Source organism: Eptatretus burgeri, chromosome 16 (assembly GCF_056783735.1).
Source record: "Eptatretus burgeri isolate ZD-2024b chromosome 16, Ebu_testis_v1, whole genome shotgun sequence".
Classification (NCBI taxonomy): domain Eukaryota; kingdom Metazoa; phylum Chordata; class Myxini; order Myxiniformes; family Myxinidae; genus Eptatretus; species Eptatretus burgeri.
In genome coordinates this window covers 393,883-418,350 of record NC_140976.1, presented here as the reverse complement: position 1 = coordinate 418,350, position 24,468 = coordinate 393,883, and the positions used below count along the sequence as shown (strand labels likewise).

Here is a 24,468-nt window from a genome sequence, read left to right as displayed (position 1 = left end):
GCTTTGGGTTTCATTATGGTCCAAGATGTCCAATTCCATGGTGTTTTGGGATGGTCCAAGATGTCCAATACCTTGGTGTTTTGGTATGGTCCAAGATCTCCAATTGTTTGGTGTTTTTATGGTATAGTCAAAGATGTCCAATTCCTTGGTGTTTTGGTGTGGTCCACGATGTCCAATTTCTTGCGGTTTTGGTGTGGTCCAAGATGTCCAATTGCTTGGGGTTTTGGTGTGGTGCACGATGTCCAATTCCTTGGGGTTTTGGTGTGGTCTAAGATGTCCAATTGCTTGGGGTTTTGGTGTGGTCCACGATGTCCAATTCCTTGGGGTTTTGGTATGGTCCAAGATGTACAATTGCTTGGGGTTTTGGTGTGGTCCAAGATGTCCAATTGCTTGGGGTTTTGGTGTGGTCCAAGATGTCCAATTCCTTGCGGTTTTGGTGTGGTCCCAGATGTCCAATTGCTTGGGGTTTTGGTGTGGTCCAAGATGTAGAATTGCTTGGGGTTTTGGTGTTGTCCACGATGTCCAATTCCTTGGGGTTTTGGTGTGGTCCACGATGTCCAATTCCTTGGGGTTTTGGTGTGGTCCAAGATGTCCAATTCCTTGGGGTTTTGGTATGGTCCAAGATGTACAATTGCTTGGGGCTTTGGTGTGGTCCAAGATGTCCAATTGCTTGGGGTTTTGGTGTGGTCCAAGATGTCCAATTGCTTGGGGTTTTGGTGTGGTCCAAGATGTCCAATTCCTTGGGGTTTTGGTATGGTCCAAGATGTTCAATTGCTTGGGGTTTTGGTATGGTCCAAGATGTACAATTGTTTGGTATTTTGGTGTCGTCCAAGATGTCAAATTTTTGGTGTTTTTGGTATGGTCCAATATGTCCAATTGCTTCGAGTTTCATTATGCTCCAAGATGTCCAATTCCTTAGTGTTTTGGTATGGTTCAAAATGCCCAATGCCTTGGTGTTTTGGTATGGTCCAAGATGTCCAATGCCTTGGTGTTTTGGGATGGTCCAATATGTCCAATTGCTTTGAGTTTCATTCGGTCCAAGATGTCCAATTCCTTGATGTTTTGGTGTGGTCAAAGATGTCCAATTCCTTGGGGTTTCATTGTGGTCCAAGATGTCCAATTGTTTGGTGTTTCTGGTATGGTCCAAGATGTCCAATTGCTTGGTGTTTTGATATTGTCCAAGATGTCCTATTGCTTGGTATTTTGGTATGGTCCAATATGTCCAATTCCTTGATGCTTTGGTATGGTCCAAGATGTCCAATTGTTTGGTGTTTTTGGTGTGGCCCAATATGTCCAATGCCTTGGTGTTTTGGTGTGGTCCAAGATTTCCAATGCCTTGGTATGGTCCAAGATGTCCAATTGCTTTGGTTGTTCATTATGGTCCAAGATGTCCACTTCCATGGTGTTTTGGTATGGTCCCAGATGTCCAATTGCTTTGAGTTTCATTATGGTCCAAGATGTCCAATTCCATGGTGTTTTGGTATGGTCCAAGATGTCCATTGCTTTGGTGTTTTGGTATGGTCCAAGATCTCCAATTGTTTGGTGTTTTTATGGTATAGTCAAAGATGTCCAATTTCTTGGGGTTTTGGTATGGTCCAAGATGTACAATTGCTTGGGGTTTTGGTATGGTCCAAGATGTCCAATTCCTTGGTGTTTTGGTATGGTCCTAGATGTCCAATTCCTTGGGGTTTCATTGTGGTCCAAGATGTCCAATTGTTTGGTGTTTTTGGGTATTGTCAAAGATGTCCTATTGCTTGGTATTTTGGTTTGGTCCAAGATGTCCAATTCCTTGGTGTTTTGGTATGGTTCAAGATGTCCAATTGTTTGGTGTTTTTGGGTATTGTCAAAGATGTCCTATTGCTTGGTATTTTGGTATGGCCCAAGATGTCCAATTCCTTGGTGTTTTGGTATGGTCCAAGATGTCCAATTCCTTGGGGTTTCATTGTGGTCCAAGATGTCCAATTGTTTGGTGTTTTTGGGTATTGTCAAAGATGTCCTATTGCTTGGTATTTTGGTTTGGTCCAAGATGTCCAATTTCTTGATGTTTTGGTGTGGTCCAAGATGTCCAATTGTTTGGTTTTTTTGGTATGGCCCAATATGTCCAATGCCTTGGTGTTTTGGTGTGGTCCAAGATGTCCAATGCCTTGGTGTTTTGGTATGGTCCCAGATGTCCAATTGCTTTGGGTTTCATTATGGTCCAAGATGTCCAATTCCATGGTGTTTTGGGATGGTCCAAGATGTCCAATACCTTGGTGTTTTGGTATGGTCCAAGATCTCCAATTGTTTGGTGTTTTTATGGTATAGTCAAAGATGTCCAATTCCTTGGTGTTTTGGTGTGGTCCACGATGTCCAATTCCTTGGGGTTTTGGTATGGTCCAAGATGTACAATTACTTGCGGTTTTGGTGTGGTCCAAGATGTCCAATTGCTTGGGGTTTTGGTGTGGTGCACGATGTCCAATTCCTTGGGGTTTTGGTGTGGTCTAAGATGTCCAATTGCTTGGGGTTTTGGTGTGGTCCACGATGTCCAATTCCTTGGGGTTTTGGTGTGGTCCACGATGTCCAATTCCTTGGGGTTTTGGTGTGGTCCAAGATGTCCAATTCCTTGGGGTTTTGGTATGGTCCAAGATGTACAATTGCTTGGGGCTTTGGTGTGGTCCAAGATATCCAATTGCTTGGGGTTTTGGTGTGGTCCACGATGTCCAATTCCTTGAGGTTTTGGAATAGTCCAAGATGTACAATTGATTGGGGTTTTGGTGTGGTCCAAGATGTCCAATTCCTTGGGGTTTTGGTCTGGTCCAAGATGTACAATTGCTTGGGTGTTTGCTGTGGTCCAAGATGTCCAATTGCTTGGGGTTTTGGTGTGGTCCAAGATGTCCAATTGCTTGGGGTTTTGGTGTGGTCCAAGATGTCCAATTCCTTGGGGTTTTGGTATGGTCCAAGATGTTCAATTGCTTGGGGTTTTGGTGTGGTCCAAGATGTCCAATTCCTTGGGGTTTTGGTATGGTCCAAGATGTTCAGTTGACCTTATTGGTGAATGATCTTCAGCATCCCTTATTCTAACAGGTTTGCCACTTTTCACAAATGTATGATTCTGCATTTTTATGGATATGGGTGTATTGATGGGCTCATGGAAGTGCTGAGTCACATCGCATTGAGGTAATTCATGTGAACATATTTGTAAAAAAACAACAAAGCATTTTATATACAAGCTATGTAATGAAACTGTTGGAGTCACAACGAGGCTTTAACAATATTATTGAGACTTTGACGGTGTTTGTTTTTCGACGAGATTTTTTTCCCTTTTTTACAGAGGAATATTTTGAAGATGGTGCATGACTTTCCACATTCCCACTTGAGTTTGTGTGTTTGTCACAAGGACATGAAGATACGTGCAAGTGATACTTCGAAACCAGAGAGAGCTGAGTGTCCTCTTTGTTGAATCGAACGAGAAGCTTTCTTGTTGATGTACAGAACTGTGTGATGGCATGCAGGCGACCGACTCTCTCGAAGCGAAACATTGAGATCAGCATTGGTGAGACGGACCTCATTGGTCACCTATTGTTCACTTTTTTGTGGATTTGACTTGAATTATTTGTGCTTATCAACTGATTGCTGTGGAAGAACAGATGGGAAGTTCCACTTCATACAAGCTCAATAGTGATTGTTTAGCTCTTCCATAAGATTGAGATACTGACCAGAAAAGACACTTTTGAAAATTGTTTCTGGAGAAAAGATTCAATTGGACAGTGTAAAAGATAACTGTTAAGCAAAGTAAGATTGATTACTCCACCCCTTGCAAACCTTTGGTCATTTGGGAGCCGAGACCCCCTGGTCCCACTCGACCCTTGGGTATATTAAAAAAAAAAAAAAAACAGTCTCACACAACTCCATTCAACTTGCAAATCTCCTGTGGGTTGGAGATTTTTGTTAGACATAAAATGTATGAGTTCTGTGATGGAGGGAAGAATGGCAACATACAAACAATTCAGGCAGTGGGACAACTGGCAATACAACAACAAACAGATGAACTGGAAAATAAGAATGATTAACTAAATCAACATAGTGGGATGCAGGGAGGTGGTGGGTGGTTCGCGCGGATAGAAAAGATCATGGTGATGAATACAGGATGACAGCGGAGGTGGTGGTGTACTCCCAACTTGAAATTCTGCAAAAGAGAAGAGTGCAATTGTATGCCTTGGGAAGACATTTCCACATGTGGTAGAAAAGAAGAACAAAGCAGTGGAGGTGGGCAATCAACCTGGATTTTCAGAGTTTCATAAGGAATGGATGTTGTTGATCTCAAAGTGACTTTCCACATTTCCACTTGAGTTTGTGTGTTTGTCACAAGGACATGAAGATACGTGCAAGTGATACTTCGAAACCAGAGGGAGCTGAGTGTCCTCTTTGTTGAATTGAATGAGTGTCCTCGTGTGATGTTGATCTAGGGGGCATGAGGTTGTGGGGGGAACGGGTGATGTCTAATCTGTGGCTAGCTTTGTCATATGGTTTGTCATTTTGTCATATGCTTAATGATACTGCAGGCATATGGAGAAATGTTTTGTGGTCAGGTGACACAAAAATTAAACTTTTTGGTTGAAATTCAAAGCATTATGTTTGGTATAAGCGTAACACTGCACATCATCCAGTCAACACCATCCCTACTGCCAAACATGGTGGTGGCAGCATCATGTTATGGGGCTGTTTTTCATCAGCAGGGACTGGCAAGCTTGTTTGAAAAGGTGTACGGTACCACCAAGACCCTGCTGAGATTAGGCTGTCCCTCCAAACTGGATGACTAATTAAGGAGGAGACTGATCAGAGAGGTCACCAAGAGGCCAATGACAACTTTGAAAGAGCGACAGGCCTTTATGGCAAAGACTGGTCATTGCATGGATGTGACAACAATATTGCAAGCACTCCACAAGCCCTGCCTGTACGGTAGGGTTTCAAAAATAAACCCAACACTTAAAAAAATCCCACCTTGGTCCTGTTTGAGGTGTGTAAAAAACCACTCTGGAGATTCTGAAACCATGTGGCAAAAAGTTTTGTGGTCTGATGAAATCAAGATGGAACTTTTTGGCCTAAATACAAAATGTTATGTTTGGCACAAACCCAAAACACCACATCACCCAGACAACACCATCCCAACTGTCAAGCATGGTGGGGGCAGCATCATGTCATGGGGATGTTTTTCATCAGCAGAAACTGGCAAGCTTGTCAGGATAGAAGGGACAATGTATGGTGCAAAGTACAAGAGAATCCTTGATGAAAACCTGTTTGAGTTGGCCATGAACCTGAAAGTGGGTCAGAGATTCACATTTCAGCAGGACAATGCTCAGAAGCACAAAGCTAACCACCGTCGAGATCGTATGGAGATAACTACCGTCCAGATACGTGCGGAGGTAACCACCATCTAGGAGAGAGAGAGAGAGAGAGAGAGAGAGAGAGAGAGAGAGAGAGAGAGAGAGAGAGAGAGAGAGAGAGAGAGAGAGAGAGAGAGAGAGAGAGAGAGAGAGAGAGAGAGAGAGAGAGAGAGAGAGAGAGAGAGAGAGAGAGAGAGAGAGAGAGAGAGAGAGAGAGAGAGAGAGAGAGAGAGAGAGAGAGAGAGAGAGAGAGGCGCTGCACTGTATTCGGAGGAGGTGGAGCGAGGATGGGACAAAGACACAGAGTGGTGTGGGTCGGGGGGTTAGCAGAGAGAATATGTTATGGTTTGAACAAAAAACACACACGTCATATGGAGGGTGGAAAAAAATTGGCTCTTTCATTTCGAAAACAGGTTAATATGATGAACGGCTCAGAAATCGGGTGATATTCAATATATGTTGCTTTGAAACTCACAAAGAGAAACATATAACCTTCATAAAGAATACCCGAATCATATAAAATAACCAATTCTTTGGAAAGTCATATGCTGCTGAGGTTAAAAGTTAACACCTCAACCACCCATCATGGTCGTAAGATATGGGATTAAACTTTGCCACCACGAGTCGCGTAACTAAACATGCACACACACACACCCGTGGAGAGTCCCCAAATATATCCATATGTACCACGTACCTCGACCTTTTAGCAACTGTCGACCGTACATCCTGATCAGGACATGAACTGTACCTCCATCGAAGGTAGGGTGCTCGGCAAGCGGCTTAATCTCTCAATGAAGCACTGCAATTAAATGGTTGAAAAGGATGGCTGGCTTGGCAAGCTATAGCTCTATCCGAATGTCAAATATGTCCAAATTCGACAAATGAGCACTTTATTTAGGAGTGGGAAATGCTGCCAAGTTCAATTCTGGAGCTTAAATTTTGAAATTTGGCTTAGTTTAAGAGATTCTCGAGATTATGGCATGTGCGGAAATGAAATAAAGCCACGAATGCTGGTGTCTCCGGGCGTTTATAAGCATTGCAATGTACCCAGTGATTTATAGCTACAATGAACAGACATTCGATAATATGAGTGAGGAAAATGGAAAAAAAACTATCGCTAAGAAATCGTTGCAGCCTGTACCAAGTAAAGGTATGGTTGAGCAGGCCAAAAAACATGGTAGCTTCAGAATCTAGCGAGGTAACCCAGGATATGCCTTTAGACCCCAGCGAGCGAGGTGGCTGAGGAGGCACCTGATAAAGGATATAATTTAATATGGCCGTTAATTATCTTCAAAAGGGGTGTTTTAATTAACGCAAACACACAATTTTCACTCATGCACTTCCTTGGAGTTTTTGTAGTGTGCATGCAAAGTTTCAGACCGCTAGGTTACACGGTTTTAGAGTTATGGAGGAGATGCATTGGCCTTCCCTGGCCTTCACTGATCACCAGAGGTGTTCTCCAATGGCCAACCTAACCGACCCTCCTCCCGGCAGGTTTCTCTTACCCAGTCACTTGCTTAGCTACCAGGGATGGGGCATGATGGAGCTTCACGTTCCTCGCTCTCCCTGAAAGCATGATCCACCCACGGCCACGCATTGCTTCCCCACACACAAACCTTACACGCAATGATCCATTGCCAGCTTCCATTCATTCTACCTCCACCTGCAGTTCTTGCGAAAAGTGATTTTCCTACCAGCCATGGCCTGCATAATGCTAAAAATCACAATAGAATACAATAACCAGTGATGGGTTTCCTTTATTCACACACAATATACACATCACATGTAAACTCTTTCAATAACAGTGATGGGTTTCCTTTATTCACACACAATACATACATCACATTTAAACTCTTTCAATAACCAGTGATGGGTTTCCTTTATTGACACAAAATACACACATCACATTTAAACTCTTTCAATAACCAGTGATGGGTTTCCTTTATTCACACACAATATACACACATCATATTTAAACTCTTTAAATCACCAGTGATGGGTTTCCTTTATTCACACACAATACATACATCACATTTAAACTCTTTCAATAACCAGTGATGGGTTTCTCTTATTCACACACAATACACACATCATATTTAAACTCTTTCAATAACCAGTGATGGGTTTCCTTTATTCACACACAATATACACTCATATTTAAACTCTTTAAATCACCAGTGATGGGTTTCCTTTATTCACACACAATACATACATCACATTTAAACTCTTTCAATAACCAGTGATGGGTTTCTCTTATTCACACACAATACATACATCACATTTAAACTCTTTCAATAACCAGTGATGGGTTTCTCTTATTCACACACAATACATACATCACATTTCAACTCTTTCAATAACCAGTGATGGGTTTCCTTTATTCACACACAATACACATTACATTTAAACTCTTTCAATAACCAGTGATGGGTTTCCTTTATTCACACACAATATACACACATCATATTTAAACTCTTTAAATCACCAGTGATGGGTTTCCTTTATTCACACACAATACATACATCACATTTAAACTCTTTCAATAACCAGTGATGGGTTTCTCTTATTCACACACAATACACACATCATATTTAAACTCTTTCAATAACCAGTGATGGGTTTCCTTTATTCACACACAATATACACTCATATTTAAACTCTTTAAATCACCAGTGATGGGTTTCCTTTATTCACACACAATACATACATCACATTTAAACTCTTTCAATAACCAGTGATGGGTTTCTCTTATTCACACACAATACATACATCACATTTCAACTCTTTCAATAACCAGTGATGGGTTTCCTTTATTCACACACAATACACATTACATTTAAACTCTTTCAATAACCAGTGATGGGTTTCCTTTATTCACACACAATATACACACATCATATTTAAACTCTTTAAATCACCAGTGATCGGTTTCCTTTATTCACACACAATACACACATCACATTTTAAGTCTTGCCACTCGGTCCATGTGCTTGGTTCTCATAGCCACTCTTGCCCGTCACCCATACCAATTCCCCAAACTCACCTGCATACCCCCAAAAGTAAGGCATAGCGAGTCATGACAACAGGGAAAGGGTACATTTAGTACAAATCCAATTACCACTTGGGAGCCCTTTCAATACCTTGATCATGGTGTGGAACGTCAGCCGATGCCCTCATTTTTTTTTTATTACTCCCTCACTTTTTCACCTTTTTTCGCTTTTAAATTTGTTTTCTCCACAATTGTTTGAGCAGTTTGCACGAACCTTTCACCATAGGAGTGCCTACCCATGGAGATGTTTTAAAAAAAAAACAAAGTTATGTGATGATTTGATGGAAAATACTCCAATACTGTACAATTGTGATTTTATCACGATCATATTAAGGTTGTTGTTACAATCGGATGGTGACACAAATATTTCCGATTTGTCAAATTTCCAAATGAAGACTAGAATTTGAGATATTCATTTGAATTGTTTTTTTTCTCTCCACTCTGCTTCCACAGTTTACAAAGACTTGGTACAAGGACCGGGTCCTGAGCAACCCAACCCGATGGTGACAGTTTTTTACTGTTCGGGCCAGCACGGCTGGGTGGCGCACACTCACACACAGCTCAAGGTGATGGTGTCGCACTCCTCCCACGGATGCCATCCACAGTACTGTTATATTTTAGTATTTTTTACTCTTATGATATTGCACGAAATGAGAATCTGACAGTGAATTGCATAAACAGGTCATTAATGAAACATTTATCAGATAAAATTAATTTTATGAAAGAGAAGATCAACTTACAGGTTAATTGAACAAATGTTCAGCAAAGAGATGTTTGAAATGTTTTGCAAATTTAAACGATGGTGGTCATGATGGTTGATTGGTGGAGTTGTTCATTGATTAACAGGTAGGCAGGCTCAATCTCTTCATACATGGTATGGAATATAAAGGATACTTGAGTTTTGAGTCAGTTAGTGAACTCAAAAACGGGTTCAAAGATATTTGGATCTTAAAATGCAATTAACCACAGAATCAAACCTTGATTGTACGAGTCATGCACGGACTCGATGACTTGATTGTGCTCCCTCTCTTGACTCGGACTCGATTGACTGTGCTCACTCCCCTTGTTGTGGAAGTTATTGATTAACGTTTTAATTGGTCCCGTATTTACTTTTAATCAAGTGTTTAACCGACTCGATGCAAATCCTGTTATTCAAATGACAGACACTGATCAATTCACTTGCCACAACGTGAAAGTATATTACATCAGAGAGTGTTATTATACTTGGTACTTGGCCAGTCCCAATGAGTACAAGCCACTGAGATGCTATACATCACACGTGCTTGCACTAAAACAAGATTACAATTTCTGGTATTTATATGCTTTTCATGGGAGAGTGGTGGGGGCTGTTTAGCCTTAAACAAAGAACTCCAAAATGCAATACGTGTCTTCTAGGTGAAAAGCAACTTTGTAATCATAACAACCTTGGTGTTATCAGAAAGGTCACTTTGTTCCAATGCAAGACAATCAACATTGAGGGCAAAAGACTCTTGGCAAAGGGAAGGAACACTGACAGCCAATTCGACTTGTAGCATAAAAATTAAATTTATAAAACACCAGCACAATTACAATTTAGAGTACATTAATATAATTATTTCTTCCACACTCCCCTGACTCAGACATGATTGACAGTGGTCACACTCCTGACTCGGACACACAGAAACACAAGGAAATTAGACACAGGTGGAGGTCATTCAGCCCATCATGCCTGCACCAAATCAACACCAAACAAATTTATCAACACAAGATCAAATGAAGAAAATGCAAAATGTTTTTTTTTAAATCGTGTTTTTAGTGTTTTTTTTGTAGTTTTTGTATTTATTAATTTTTCTCCCAGGGGAGGAGGGGGAATTGGCTTGGTTAAAAACACACATCAACCACACAGCACCCCTTGATGAGACCCCCACCAACAGCACTCCAAGCACATGCACACAATCACCCATGAATGCTCAAGCTACCTAAAAGTCCTGCCAACATCCCTCTACCCCTCTATCTCCATAACTTCCAGGTACCTATCTAATTCCAATTTAAACTTATCTACTGTTTGTGCTGCCACCACCTTTCCACAGAGACTATTCCATTCATTAACTACTCTATAAGTGAAAGTCCCCTGCCTTGCTTCCATCTTAACTCTCCTCTTCTTTACTCTCAAGCTGTGGCCCCTGGTCCTATCACTGTCTACTCTGTTGAATAATTCATCTGTACTTATTTTCTCTCTACCTTTCATTATCTTAAACATCTCTATAATATCTCCTTGTAAGCACCTCCTTTCTAGTGTATAAAGCCCTGTCTCCTTCAGCCGCTACTCATTGCTAAGTCTAGCTAGGCCTGGAATCAATCTGGTAGCCCTGTGCTGAACCCTCTCTATGACATCTGCACACAACATTTCTATGACATCTGTGGTGAACAAAACTGCACACAATATTCTACATGTGGCCCTCACTAAATTCCTGTACAATGTTAACACCACCTCCTTTGATTTATAAATGATCCCTCTCCAAATACAACCTGAAACCCTATTTGCTCTACCTATAGCTACCTGGCATTGTGCTGCCTGCTTACCTCCAATATATATTACCACCCCCAGATCCTTCTCCTGTGTGACATGCTCCAAAAATGACATGCTCATGTAATCTCTATTTTCATTATTTCAGAGCTACCTGAACTCGATTGACAGTGGTCATACTCCTTACTCGGACTCAATTGACTGTGCTCCCTCTCCTGACTCGGACTCGATTGACAGCCATCAATACTGTCAATCGAGTAGAAGTCAGGGGTGTACTATATGTGGATATAAAATGGTTGGAAAGTTTGTCTCGCTTCTGAACCTTGCTTTATTAGGCCATACTGGTCTGTGTTGCCTATAACCTGTGTTGTAATATCGCTTCCTCAACGTAGTGTCAACATATTGACATACCCAATCTTTGGGACAAGCTTTGGCCCAGATTGTTTGGCCATGACGATTGACAAAGCACAATAACACTATAATTATGCAGTAAACTCATAAATATCACTGGGATTGCATTTCTGTAAAATGCCATGATATTGAAAACATTGATCGTTAAATCATTTTCATCTGGGAATAAGGGGATTAGGTTCCTGAGTTTGGAGAAAATATTGAGGAAGGTCAGTGGCAGCCACATATAAACATCACAACTGAAATACACGTGTAAAATAAATATAAATTGGCTTTGTGACGAGGTCTCCTGTTGTGTTGAAGCAGATTAAACATTCAAAAGGAGATTGAACATGTCCCTTCCTTTCTGTAATTTGTCTAAAGGTTAGATTACCGTAGTCTTGTAACAGGGAAAATGGCAGAGGAAGCTGTATTGTAAAACGTGCACTAAGGATGCAGTAAGTGTTCACTTCACAGTGTAGAGTAAGTTTGTTATGTAAAAGCTCCTGATTTTCTCGCAATGCCGGGTGAGGACTTGGGTGCAAAGGTGCAACTGGAAAGCACAACGAGCTTTGGGAAGAAGCAGCATGGACTGTTTGGACGGCACACCACACGCCATGGTGCTGAGTTCGGCTGCAGAGACTTGGAGAGGGCCGTAAGACTTTTTATTGGGGTGGCCCCGTAGGGCAGGATGGCCCGGAAGATGGCACGGCCAATGATGGGGAGCTGCCCTGCATGAAGGTGGTCCCAAAGTTTACGGGGGCCGTGTCCGTGCGGAGTACGTCAGTTGACAGTTGCAGTTGGAGTTGGAATCAGGCTTTTGGAGAGGCAGCATCCCTCTGCTCTCTTTGTTTCATCGCCTCTCCACATCACCATACCTCTCCTCATTGCCATCCTCCAACCCTGTGCAACACCAGCCTGCACAGGTGATACAGGACCCACAAGCAGCTCGTGCCTTGCCCAAGCTCTTGCTCGTTCAGGCCTAGGTCACATTTGCCACGGCAGCCGTGGGGTCTCCAAAATCTACGGCCATTAGCAATTATATGGCGGCGCAGTATTTCCACGGTCACACAATGTAGCAGTCACATATGTTTTTATTTTTCGAGGAGCTGCACAGCGTATTTATAAATTGTGGAGACCGAAAACGTGGGGTTGCCATACGGTCTTTGATTTGATGTCACACGGTGACCTTAGGACGTTCCTGCGGTGGCCATAGAATTTTCAAGGCAGACGCAAGGTGCCCGCAAGGTGCCCGCAAGGCAACCGCAAGGCGACCGCAGGGGGGCCCTAAGGCGAACGTGCGGCCAGACGGACGGTAACGAATGGGTTAATTTTTTAATTTTTTTTACCAGTTTTTTTTGTTTCGGCTTGTCGAATTGCTACGGCGAACGTAGAAATGAAAAAAGTTATAACTCCGCGTTATAATTCCACGGCGACCTTACGGCCTCTAAAATATAGCCATATGGCGTAGGGCCACCCTGAGGCCAGCTCAGAAACTCTGCGGCCGTCGCACGTTTCTGTCAATTCAGAGGGCGTACGGCCGCCGTATCCTCGCCGTAGAGCAAATGTGACTTCGGCCTTAGGTCTTAGAAATTGTGGAGACCGAAAACGTGGGGTTGCCGAACGGTCTTTGATTTGATATCGCACGGTGACCTTTAGGGGGCCCTGCGGCGGCCATATAATTTTCAAGGCAGACGCAAGGTAGCCTCAAGGTGCCTGCAAGGCGACCGCAAGGCGACCGCAGGGGGGCCCTAAGGCGAACTGTGCGGCCAGACGGACGGTAACTAATGGGTTAAAAAATTTTTTTTAACCATTTCTTTTGTTTCGGCTTGTCGAATTGCTACGGTGAACGTAGAAATGAAAAAAGTTATAACTCCGCGCTATAATTCCACGGCGACCTTACAGCCTGTAAAATATAGCCAAACGGCATAGGGCTACCCTGAGGCCACCGCAGAAACTCTGCGGCCGCCGCACGTTTCTGTCAATTCAGAGGGCGTATGGCCGCCGTATCCTCGCCGGAGAGCAAATATGACTTCGGCCTCACCATTGTTGTGCAAGTCCTAGTATTTCTTTTTGGCACCAGAGAGGGTTATTTCTTTTCATTGTGCCATAAATAAGAGCAGGTAACCCTCCGCCCCCCCCCCCCCACTACTCGTTTGTCCTTTGATCACCTGGTCTCTCCCATTCATCAGTCTCATTTTAAATGTGGGTGGGTGCAACTTTGAGTTGCTTCCAATTTGTGATGGCCACCACCGTTTCAGTATAGTGAAACAACTTAGCAATGATTTGAATGCCATTGCTTTGTGTGATACTGTTCATAATTTTTGTTGTGTAGTCTGCGCAAATGTCATTTCATTTTCTGGAAAATTTTAGTAATGATGCTCGTGGTAGGAAAATGTTGGTTCTAAGACCAACCACTCAAACAGACACTCGCTGTCGCTTACTGTTGCACACTTACGTTCGCTCCCTGCCGAGCTTTTATCCTAAAACCAACATTTCCTGACTACTTACTCATTGTCGGAACGCGCGCACACACACACACACACACACACACACACACACACACACACACACACACACACACACACACACACACACACACACACACACACACACACACACACACACACACACACACACACACACACACACACACACACACCATCCTCAAACCTCTTTATTTTGTCTCATATTCTTTCTCAAATCCATACTGGCATCTTAGCATCTTAGGTATTTGAACCCAATAAAGATTTGTTTGGGTTCTATTTTATTTAATTGTTTTATTTTCTTGTGGCACTCATCACCATCGAGAATATTGACAAATGTGTTGGAACTTGGTTTTTGTGTTAAATATCTTTGTTGAGCAGAGATAAAATGATAAACCTCCTTCAACATTCTGCTCTGAGCTCCTCATGAGCCACACCCACTTTTCGGAAACCATGCCCACATTTATCCTCAGTCCACTTGACCATGCCCCCACTTTTATAAGCCCCACCTATTTTTGCATCATTTCCAGTTAAGCTCTGCCCCACAAGACTTGCCCAGGGAATTTCCAAAGGATACCACACCCTCCCACCAATCTTATATAAAGCATTGGAACAGAGACTAAATTTAAAAAGATTTTTTATTTTTTATTGAGAATGGATTACTGTGCTGAGCTTGAGTGGCATGACTTTGGAATCCCTTGGAAACCGACTACCTATGTGGATCTAAACCTTCAAATTGATGTTTTTGGAATGGAATCTCTTCTTTATGCAAGTCATATTTTCTTTTACTATTGTTACGGATCTGGGGTTCGAGTTTTGTCACGAGGGGAAGCGCTCGAGTTCCTCGCGAACACTTGGTGCTGAGCCATCACGCACAGATAACTTTGTGCTCTGGCGGGTTGTTAAACAACTACGAACGCCAATTGGTACTACCAATCCTGGCAGGGTTTCACTACTTCACATGGTTACCTTTCCTGTAGACAACCGCACCGAGCTATACAGTGAGTGTTTGCTGGCGAACAAGAGCAAATCACGTGGGGTATAACTTCCCGATAAACACTACTTGTGAACTATGTTGAATCAATAAAGGAAAAGACGCTACCAACTGGGTACATTTATAATACAAGCAATGAGCTTATTTACAGCAAGGACAAGGAAAGATATGTGCACAAGCAATGGTATTAATACAAAATGAAATATGTGCTGCAGGGAAAGAAAGGATGGGTGAGGTGCGGCAAAAGAAAATACAGTTATACAAGAGAATGACAGTGCAGAGTGAACCCGTTATAATGCTTCTACAATCTTATGTTGCACCACCATGACATGTGCGTTCAGAAACACTCCTGAGGAAAATTAGATTGGAATAAAGATAAGAAAAGCACAGGGTGTTTGTGATCTCTTATTTACCAGGTGAGGTCAACGGATCTGTGCAAAATCAGTCGCAAAGGAAGGAAAAGAAGGAGGAAAACTGATGTTGTCTATGGTGTGTGGCCAGAAAGGGTGCAGTGAGGGGTGTGGTGATTGGCAGGTGATGTGCAGAGAGGAAGCTGTAACGGATGTGAATCAATGGATCCTGGTAATCGCTGATGCTCTTTATGAACATGTGTCGACAGTTCAGGTCAGGTCAGGTCAAGCCAGATTAGATCTGTGACTTGCTACAGGTACCATGTAAACGTGTAAGAACCTGTTTCATGGTCGAGTTGTCAATGAATAAACCGTCTCCCCCACCAGGTTTCCCGATGAAGAGGGTCTATGATATGGACACCCAGCAGGATTAAAAACAAAACCTGACAAAGGGTGGAGGAACTCCTTGTGAGCCAACGGCCATCCATATCAAGTGCCCAACTGTGTCTGTGGACGTCCTCCTGCAGTTGGGTTACTTTTTTTTTCAGGAGGTTGGTGGCAGGATTTGTACGCCAGCCACCATAAAACCCTTCACTCTGCAAAACACAAAAACGCAAACAAAATTGAAAACCCACTCCATGGAGTACCTCCAATGCAGCTGCCCTCCACAGGGCAGCTCACCAGATGATGGGATTGGGGCAAAGCCTTTGGGACCCCACTCTTTGGTGATTGGAGGAAAACCACGGGGTAACCTTCCCGGGACAGAATGCGGAAGTAGTGTGTGTCAGGGTGGTGCTGAGGTATTGTCCACCAGACGGCGGTCTCCTTGGGTTAACGTGATGTGGGTGCCTGGAATGCCCAATTCCAAAGAGAGGATGATCATCTGTCCCTGTTGTCGTCTCAGCTCAAGTGTTTGAACATCAGTATCGCAGCACTCTCTGAGGTTCGGAGACCAGATTGTGGCGAGATCATGGCAGGTGGTTACACCTGCTATTGGTGTGGTCGCTCTGATGGTTACCATGCCCAAGGTGTTGCTGGAGCTGTGTCCAATAAGCTGACTGAAATGATAATTGAGGCAACGCCGGTCAATGTGCGTATTATGAAACAAAGGATTCATCACTCCTTGGGTGTTGTTTCCCTAGTCTCTGTAAATGCACCGACTGAGGCGAGTGACCTAACTGTGAAGGACGCATTCTATGCCGCGCTCGAGTCTGTGGTTGATCAGTGCCCCAGGCGAGATACTCTTCTCGTCTTGGGGAATTTCAATGCATCGACTGGAACTGATTGGGATGGTTTTGAGACATGTGTTGGTCCCCATTGGTCTGGAACTGTGAACAAGAATAGCACTAAGTTCCTTGACTTTGCAAGAAGTCATGGACTTAGGGTGGCTGGTTCATTATTTCAGCACCCACAGGCTCATTGCTGGACTTAGTATTCCAACGCTCTTGGTGTGGCAAAGGATTCCAACACAGTTAGAGCAGAGTGTGGTAGGCTCTTGACAGAGGAGTCGGAAGTGAAGGCCCGCTGGGCCTGTTACTTTGAGCGGCTGTACCAGGCTGATCCACCAGCTGTCGAGTTGGATGTCAGGGGTGTTACAAACCCTATTGCTGACCCTCCAATCAGCTGTGGTCCACCTTTATTTGTGGAAACAGGTTGTGGTGAACTGGTTGAATTGGGGTAAAGCTCGTGGGATCTGTGGCATCCATGCTGAACTTCTCAAGGCTGGTGGGAATGCTGCACTCGTGTCGTTGCATGCAGTTCTGTGCTCTGCCTGGAACACAGGCATCATCCCAACTGACTGGAAGAGGAGCCTTGTTGTCCCTCTCTGGAAAGGGAAGGGTGATCGCCAGGACTGCAACAGCTACTGAGGTGTGACACTGCTCTCAGTGCTAGGCAAGGTCTTTGCTCGGATAATTCTTGATAGGGTTCGCCACCATCTGCTTGAGCACCAGCGTCCAGAGCAGTCAGGCTTTACACCAAAGAGATCAACGATTGACCGTATCCTTGCTCTTCGGGACCTCGCCGAACGCAGACGAGAGTATCGACAGGGGCTGCTTGCAGCTTATGTTGATCTCTGTAAAGCGTTCGATTCAGTGAATCGGGATGTCCTCCGGAGGATTCTTGGTCTTTGTGGGGTGCCACCAAAACTGATCAATCTGATGTCTGAACTTTACTCTGTTAGTCTGATAAGAGTGCTGTGAGATGTGGTAACACCATCTCTGACATATTTTTATTTGTTACTGGAGTTCATCAAGGATGTACTGGCCCCCACACTTTTCAGTGCTTGCATGAACTGGATTCTGGGGAGGATGTCCGAGAGATCAAGCTGCGGTGCATCGTTTGGGAGTCCATAACTGTGTTCCTTGCAGACAGAGCCCATAACTGTGTTCCTTGCAGGCAGAGCCCATAACTGTGTTCCTTGCAGACAGAGCCCATAACTGTGTTCCGTGCAGACAGAGCCCATAACTGTGTTCCTTGCAGGCAGAGCCCATAACTGTGTTCCTTGCAGGCAGAGCCCATAACTGTGTTCCTTGCAGGCAGAGCCCATAACTGTGTTCCTTGCAGGCAGAGCCCATAACTGTGTTCCTTGCAGGCAGAGCCCATAACTGTGTTCCTTGCAGGCAGAGCCCATAACTGTGTTCCTTGCAGGCAGAGCCCATAACTGTGTTCCTTGCAGGCAGAGCCCATAACTGTGTTCCTTGCAGGCAGAGCCCATAACTGTGTTCCTTGCAGGCAGAGCCCATAACTGTGTTCCTTGCAGGCAGAGCCCATAACTGTGTTCCTTGCAGGCAGAGCCCATAACTGTGTTCCTTGCAGGCAGAGCCCATAACTGTGTTCCTTGCAGGCAGAGCCCATAACTGTGTTCCTTGCAGGCAGAGCCCATAACTGTGTTCCTTGCAGGCAGAGCCCATAACTGTGTTCCTTTACAGGCAGAGCCCATAACTGTGTTCCTTACAGGCAGAGCCCATAACTGTGTTCCTTACAGGCAGAGCCCATAACTGTGTTCCTTACAGGCAGAGCCCATAACTGTGTTCCTTACAGGCAGAGCCCATAACTGTGTTCCTTACAGGCAGAGCCCATAACTGTGTTCCTTACAGGCAGAGCCCATAACTGTGTTCCTTACAGGCAGAGCCCATAACTGTGTTCCTTACAGGCAGAGCCCATAACTGTGTTCCTTACAGGCAGAGCCCATAACTGTGTTCCTTACAGGCAGAGCCCATAACTGTGTTCCTTACAGGCAGAGCCCATAACTGTGTTCCTTACAGGCAGAGCCCATAACTGTGTTCCTTACAGGCAGAGCCCATAACTGTGTTCCTTACAGGCAGAGCCCATAACTGTGTTCCTTACAGGCAGAGCCCATAACTGTGTTCCTTACAGGCAGAGCCCATAACTGTGTTCCTTACAGGCAGAGCCCATAACTGTGTTCCTTACAGGCAGAGCCCATAACTGTGTTCCTTACAGGCAGAGCCCATAACTGTGTTCCTTACAGGCAGAGCCCATAACTGTGTTCCTTGCAGGCAGAGCCCATAACTGTGTTCCTTGCAGGCAGAGCCCATAACTGTGTTCCTTGCAGGCAGAGCCCATAACTGTGTTCCTTGCAGGCAGAGCCCATAACTGTGTTCCTTGCAGGCAGAGCCCATAACTGTGTTCCTTGCAGACAGAGCCCATAACTGTGTTCCTTGCAGACAGAGCCCATAACTGTGTTCCTTGCAGACAGAGCCCATAACTGTGTTCCTTGCAGACAGAGCCCATAACTGTGTTCCTTGCAGACAGAGCCCATAACTGTGTTCCTTGCAGACAGAGCCCATAACTGTGTTCCTTGCAGACAGAGCCCATAACTGTGTTCCTTGCAGACAGAGCCCATAACTGTGTTCCTTGCAGACAGAGCCCATAACTGTGTTCCTTGCAGGCAGAGCCCATAACTGTGTTCCTTGCAGGCAGAGCCCATAACTGTGTTCCTTGCAGGCAGAGCCCATAACTGTGTTCCTTGCAGGCAGAGCCCATAACTGTGTTCCTTACAGGCAGAGCCCATAACTGTGTTCCTTACAGGCAGAGCCCATAACTGTGTTCCTTACAGGCAGAGCCCATAACTGTGTTCCTTACAGGCAGAGCCCATAACTGTGTTCCTTACAGGCAGAGCCCATAACTGTGTTCCTTACAGGCAGAGCCCATAACTGTGTTCCTTACAGGCAGAGCCCATAACTGTGTTCCTTACAGGCAGAGCCCATAACTGTGTTCCTTACAGGCAGAGCCCATAACTGTGTTCCTTGCAGGCAGAGCCCATAACTGTGTTCCTTGCAGGCAGAGCCCATAACTGTGTTCCTTGCAGGCAGAGCCCATAACTGTGTTCCTTGCAGGCAGAGCCCATAACTGTGTTCCTTGCAGGCAGAGCCCATAACTGTGTTCCTTGCAGGCAGAGCCCATAACTGTGTTCCTTGCAGGCAGAGCCCATAACTGTGTTCCTTGCAGGCAGAGCCCATAACTGTGTTCCTTGCAGACAGAGCCCATAACTGTGTTCCTTGCAGACAGAGCCCATAACTGTGTTCCTTGCAGACAGAGCCCATAACTGTGTTCCTTGCAGACAGAGCCCATAACTGTGTTCCTTGCAGACAGAGCCCATAACTGTGTTCCTTGCAGACAGAGCCCATAACTGTGTTCCTTGCAGACAGAGCCCATAACTGTGTTCCTTGCAGACAGAGCCCATAACTGTGTTCCTTGCAGACAGAGCCCATAACTGTGTTCCTTGCAGACAGAGCCCATAACTGTGTTCCTTGCAGACAGAGCCCATAACTGTGTTCCTTGCAGACAGAGCCCATAACTGTGTTCCTTGCAGACAGAGCCCATAACTGTGTTCCTTGCAGACAGAGCCCATAACTGTGTTCCTTGCAGACAGAGCCCATAACTGTGTTCCTTGCAGACAGAGCCCATAACTGTGTTCCTTGCAGACAGAGCCCATAACTGTGTTCCTTGCAGACAGAGCCCATAACTGTGTTCCTTGCAGACAGAGCCCATAACTGTGTTCCTTGCAGACAGAGCCCATAACTGTGTTCCTTGCAGACAGAGCCCATAACTGTGTTCCTTGCAGACAGAGCCCATAACTGTGTTCCTTGCAGACAGAGCCCATAACTGTGTTCCTTGCAGACAGAGCCCATAACTGTGTTCCTTGCAGACAGAGCCCATAACTGTGTTCCTTGCAGACAGAGCCCATAACTGTGTTCCTTGCAGACAGAGCCCATAACTGTGTTCCTTGCAGGCAGAGCCCATAACTGTGTTCCTTGCAGGCAGAGCCCATAACTGTGTTCCTTGCAGGCAGAGCCCATAACTGTGTTCCTTGCAGACAGAGCCCATAACTGTGTTCCTTGCAGACAGAGCCCATAACTGTGTTCCTTGCAGACAGAGCCCATAACTGTGTTCCTTGCAGACAGAGCCCATAACTGTGTTCCTTGCAGGCAGAGCCCATAACTGTGTTCCTTGCAGGCAGAGCCCATAACTGTGTTCCTTGCAGGCAGAGCCCATAACTGTGTTCCTTGCAGGCAGAGCCCATAACTGTGTTCCTTGCAGACAGAGCCCATAACTGTGTTCCTTGCAGGCAGAGCCCATAACTGTGTTCCTTGCAGGCAGAGCCCATAACTGTGTTCCTTGCAGGCAGAGCCCATAACTGTGTTCCTTGCAGGCAGAGCCCATAACTGTGTTCCTTGCAGGCAGAGCCCATAACTGTGTTCCTTACAGGCAGAGCCCATAACTGTGTTCCTTGCAGGCAGAGCCCATAACTGTGTTCCTTGCAGGCAGAGCCCATAACTGTGTTCCTTGCAGGCAGAGCCCATAACTGTGTTCCTTACAGGCAGAGCCCATAACTGTGTTCCTTGCAGGCAGAGCCCATAACTGTGTTCCTTGCAGGCAGAGCCCATAACTGTGTTCCTTGCAGACAGAGCCCATAACTGTGTTCCTTGCAGACAGAGCCCATAACTGTGTTCCTTGCAGACAGAGCCCATAACTGTGTTCCTTGCAGACAGAGCCCATAACTGTGTTCCTTGCAGACAGAGCCCATAACTGTGTTCCTTGCAGACAGAGCCCATAACTGTGTTCCTTGCAGACAGAGCCCATAACTGTGTTCCTTGCAGACAGAGCCCATAACTGTGTTCCTTGCAGACAGAGCCCATAACTGTGTTCCTTGCAGACAGAGCCCATAACTGTGTTCCTTGCAGGCAGAGCCCATAACTGTGTTCCTTGCAGGCAGAGCCCATAACTGTGTTCCTTGCAGGCAGAGCCCATAACTGTGTTCCTTGCAGGCAGAGCCCATAACTGTGTTCCTTGCAGGCAGAGCCCATAACTGTGTTCCTTGCAGGCAGAGCCCATAACTGTGTTCCTTGCAGGCAGAGCCCATAACTGTGTTCCTTGCAGGCAGAGCCCATAACTGTGTTCCTTGCAGGCAGAGCCCATAACTGTGTTCCTTACAGGCAGAGCCCATAACTGTGTTCCTTACAGGCAGAGCCCATAACTGTGTTCCTTACAGGCAGAGCCCATAACTGTGTTCCTTACAGGCAGAGCCCATAACTGTGTTCCTTACAGGCAGAGCCCATAACTGTGTTCCTTACAGGCAGAGCCCATAACTGTGTTCCTTACAGGCAGAGCCCATAACTGTGTTCCTTGCAGGCAGAGCCCATAACTGTGTTCCTTGCAGGCAGAGCCCATAACTGTGTTCCTTGCAGGCAGAGCCCATAACTGTGTTCCTTGCAGGCAGAGCCCATAACTGTGTTCCTTGCAGGCAGAGCCCATAACTGTGTTCCTTGCAGGCAGAGCCCATAACTGTGTTCCTTGCAGGCAGAGCCCATAACTGTGTTCCTTGCAGGCAGAGCCCATAACTGTGTTCCTTGCAGGCAGAGCCCATAACTGTGTTCCTTGCAGGCAGAGCCCATAACTGTGTTCCTTGCAGACAGAGCCCATAACTGTGTTCCTTGCAGACAGAGCCCATAACTGTGTTCCTTGCAGACAGAGCCCATAACTGTGTTCCTTGCAGACAGAGCCCATAACTGTGTTCCTTGCAGACAGAGCCCATAACTGTGTTCCTTGCAGACAGAGCCCATAACTGTGTTCCTTGCAGACAGAGCCCATAACTGTGTTCCTTGCAGACAGAGCCCATAACTGTGTTCCTTGCAGACAGAGCCCATAACTGTGTTCCTTGCAGACAGAGCCCATAACTGTGTTCCTTGCAGACAGAGCCCATAACTGTGTTCCTTGCAGACAGAGCCCATAACTGTGTTCCTTGCAGACAGAGCCCATAACTGTGTTCCTTGCAGACAGAGCCCATAACTGTGTTCCTTGCAGACAGAGCCCATAACTGTGTTCCTTGCAGACAGAGCCCATAACTGTGTTCCTTGCAGACAGAGCCCATAACTGTGTTCCTTGCAGACAGAGCCCATAACTGTGTTCCTTGCAGACAGAGCCCATAACTGTGTTCCTTGCAGACAGAGCCCATAACTGTGTTCCTTGCAGACAGAGCCCATAACTGTGTTCCTTGCAGACAGAGCCCATAACTGTGTTCCTTGCAGACAGAGCCCATAACTGTGTTCCTTGCAGACAGAGCCCATAACTGTGTTCCTTGCAGACAGAGCCCATAACTGTGTTCCTTGCAGACAGAGCCCATAACTGTGTTCCTTGCAGACAGAGCCCATAACTGTGTTCCTTGCAGACAGAGCCCATAACTGTGTTCCTTGCAGACAGAGCCCATAACTGTGTTCCTTGCAGACAGAGCCCATAACTGTGTTCCTTGCAGACAGAGCCCATAACTGTGTTCCTTGCAGACAGAGCCCATAACTGTGTTCCTTGCAGACAGAGCCCATAACTGTGTTCCTTGCAGACAGAGCCCATAACTGTGTTCCTTGCGGACAGAGCCCATAACTGTGTTCCTTGCGGACAGAGCCCATAACTGTGTTCCTTGCGGACAGAGCCCATAACTGTGTTCCTTGCGGACAGAGCCCATAACTGTGTTCCTTGCGGACAGAGCCCATAACTGTGTTCCTTGCGGACAGAGCCCATAACTGTGTTCCTTGCGGACAGAGCCCATAACTGTGTTCCTTGCGGACAGAGCCCATAACTGTGTTCCTTGCGGACAGAGCCCATAACTGTGTTCCTTGCGGACAGAGCCCATAACTGTGTTCCTTGCGGACAGAGCCCATAACGGTGTTCCTTGCGGACAGAGCCCATAACGGTGTTCCTTGCGGACAGAGCCCATAACTGTGCTCCTTGCGGACAGAGCCCATAACTGTGCTCCTTGCGGACAGAGCCCATAACTGTGCTCCTTGCGGACAGAGCCCATAACTGTGCTCCTTGCGGACAGAGCCCATAACTTGTGTTCCTTGCGGACAGAGCCCATAACTTGTGTTCCTTGCGGACAGAGCCCATAACTGTGTTCCTTGCGGACAGAGCCCATAACTTGTGTTCCTTGCGGACAGAGCCCATAACTCTGTTTCTTGCGGACAGAGCCCATAACTGTGTTCCTTGCGGACAGAGCCCATAACTTGTGTTCCTTGCGGACAGAGCCCATAACTTGTGTTCCTTGCGGACAGAGCCCATAACTTGTGTTCCTTGCGGACAGAGCCCATAACTTGTGTTCCTTGCGGACAGAGCCCATAACTTGTGTTCCTTGCGGACAGAGCCCATAACTTGTGTTCCTTGCGGACAGAGCCCAAAACTCTGTTCCTTGCATACAAAGCCTTGAAACAATCAACAAAACACACATGGCTCAATATCACTGTGAATCACTTTGCTGGTGATTATAGCAATGTACATTAAATAATAAATTAAACGCACCAGTATAAACATAAACCGAATTGGTGATTGATCAGAGAAACACTATAGAGTTGAAACTTCACCACTGAGAGCTAAACAATTATAAAATAATAATAATAACATCGTTAAACAACTCAAAATCTTATTTCATATCAAATAAAGTTCTCTTACTTGTGACAAGTGATCCTTTTGGTTACATTTAACTGGCAGCAGTGCCTGATTGCAGACAAAAGTCCAACAGAAAGCCAACTGTTTCACTGACACAAGTACAGCTGACCAGCCTCCTCAGGTGTTCCAAGATGGCGGGTTACTGGTGCCACTCACTGTCTGTCGTTTAAAAAAAAATGCTTAACGTTTTATACATTTTATTTTGGTGCGGATTAAATCCATCTATGTTGTTAAATTGTTTTAATGTACTTGTTTCGGTTGATTTGTGTGATGGTTTGGATATGTATCATTTTTGGGTGGTCGCAAGACTACCGTTATTCTCAGGTTTTCCGTCTGTCTGTATGTATGTAATGGACAACTCTGGAGGCCAGA

The 24,468-nt window shown here is 45.3% G+C and overlaps 1 protein-coding gene across 8 annotated transcripts in view; it reads left to right on the top strand.

The window, feature by feature from the left end:
• Positions 1–24,468, top strand: part of LOC147010287 (inositol polyphosphate-4-phosphatase type I A-like) — a 109,089-nt gene that overhangs the window by 12,650 nt on the left and 71,971 nt on the right. For 7 of the 8 annotated variants that reach the window (XR_015052393.1, XM_085859573.1, XM_085859572.1 and 4 more), the window contains 2 exons: positions 3,377–3,532; positions 8,866–8,978. Coding sequence is in view for 7 of the 8 variants with exons in the window: in XM_085859573.1 (XP_085715699.1) it covers positions 3,481–3,532; positions 8,866–8,978 (165 nt within the window). In the remaining variant the exon portion in view is untranslated. Of the gene's footprint in view, positions 1–3,310; positions 3,533–8,865; positions 8,979–24,468 lie in introns of all 8 variants that reach the window. The other variant, XM_085859569.1, reaches the window with a different exon arrangement.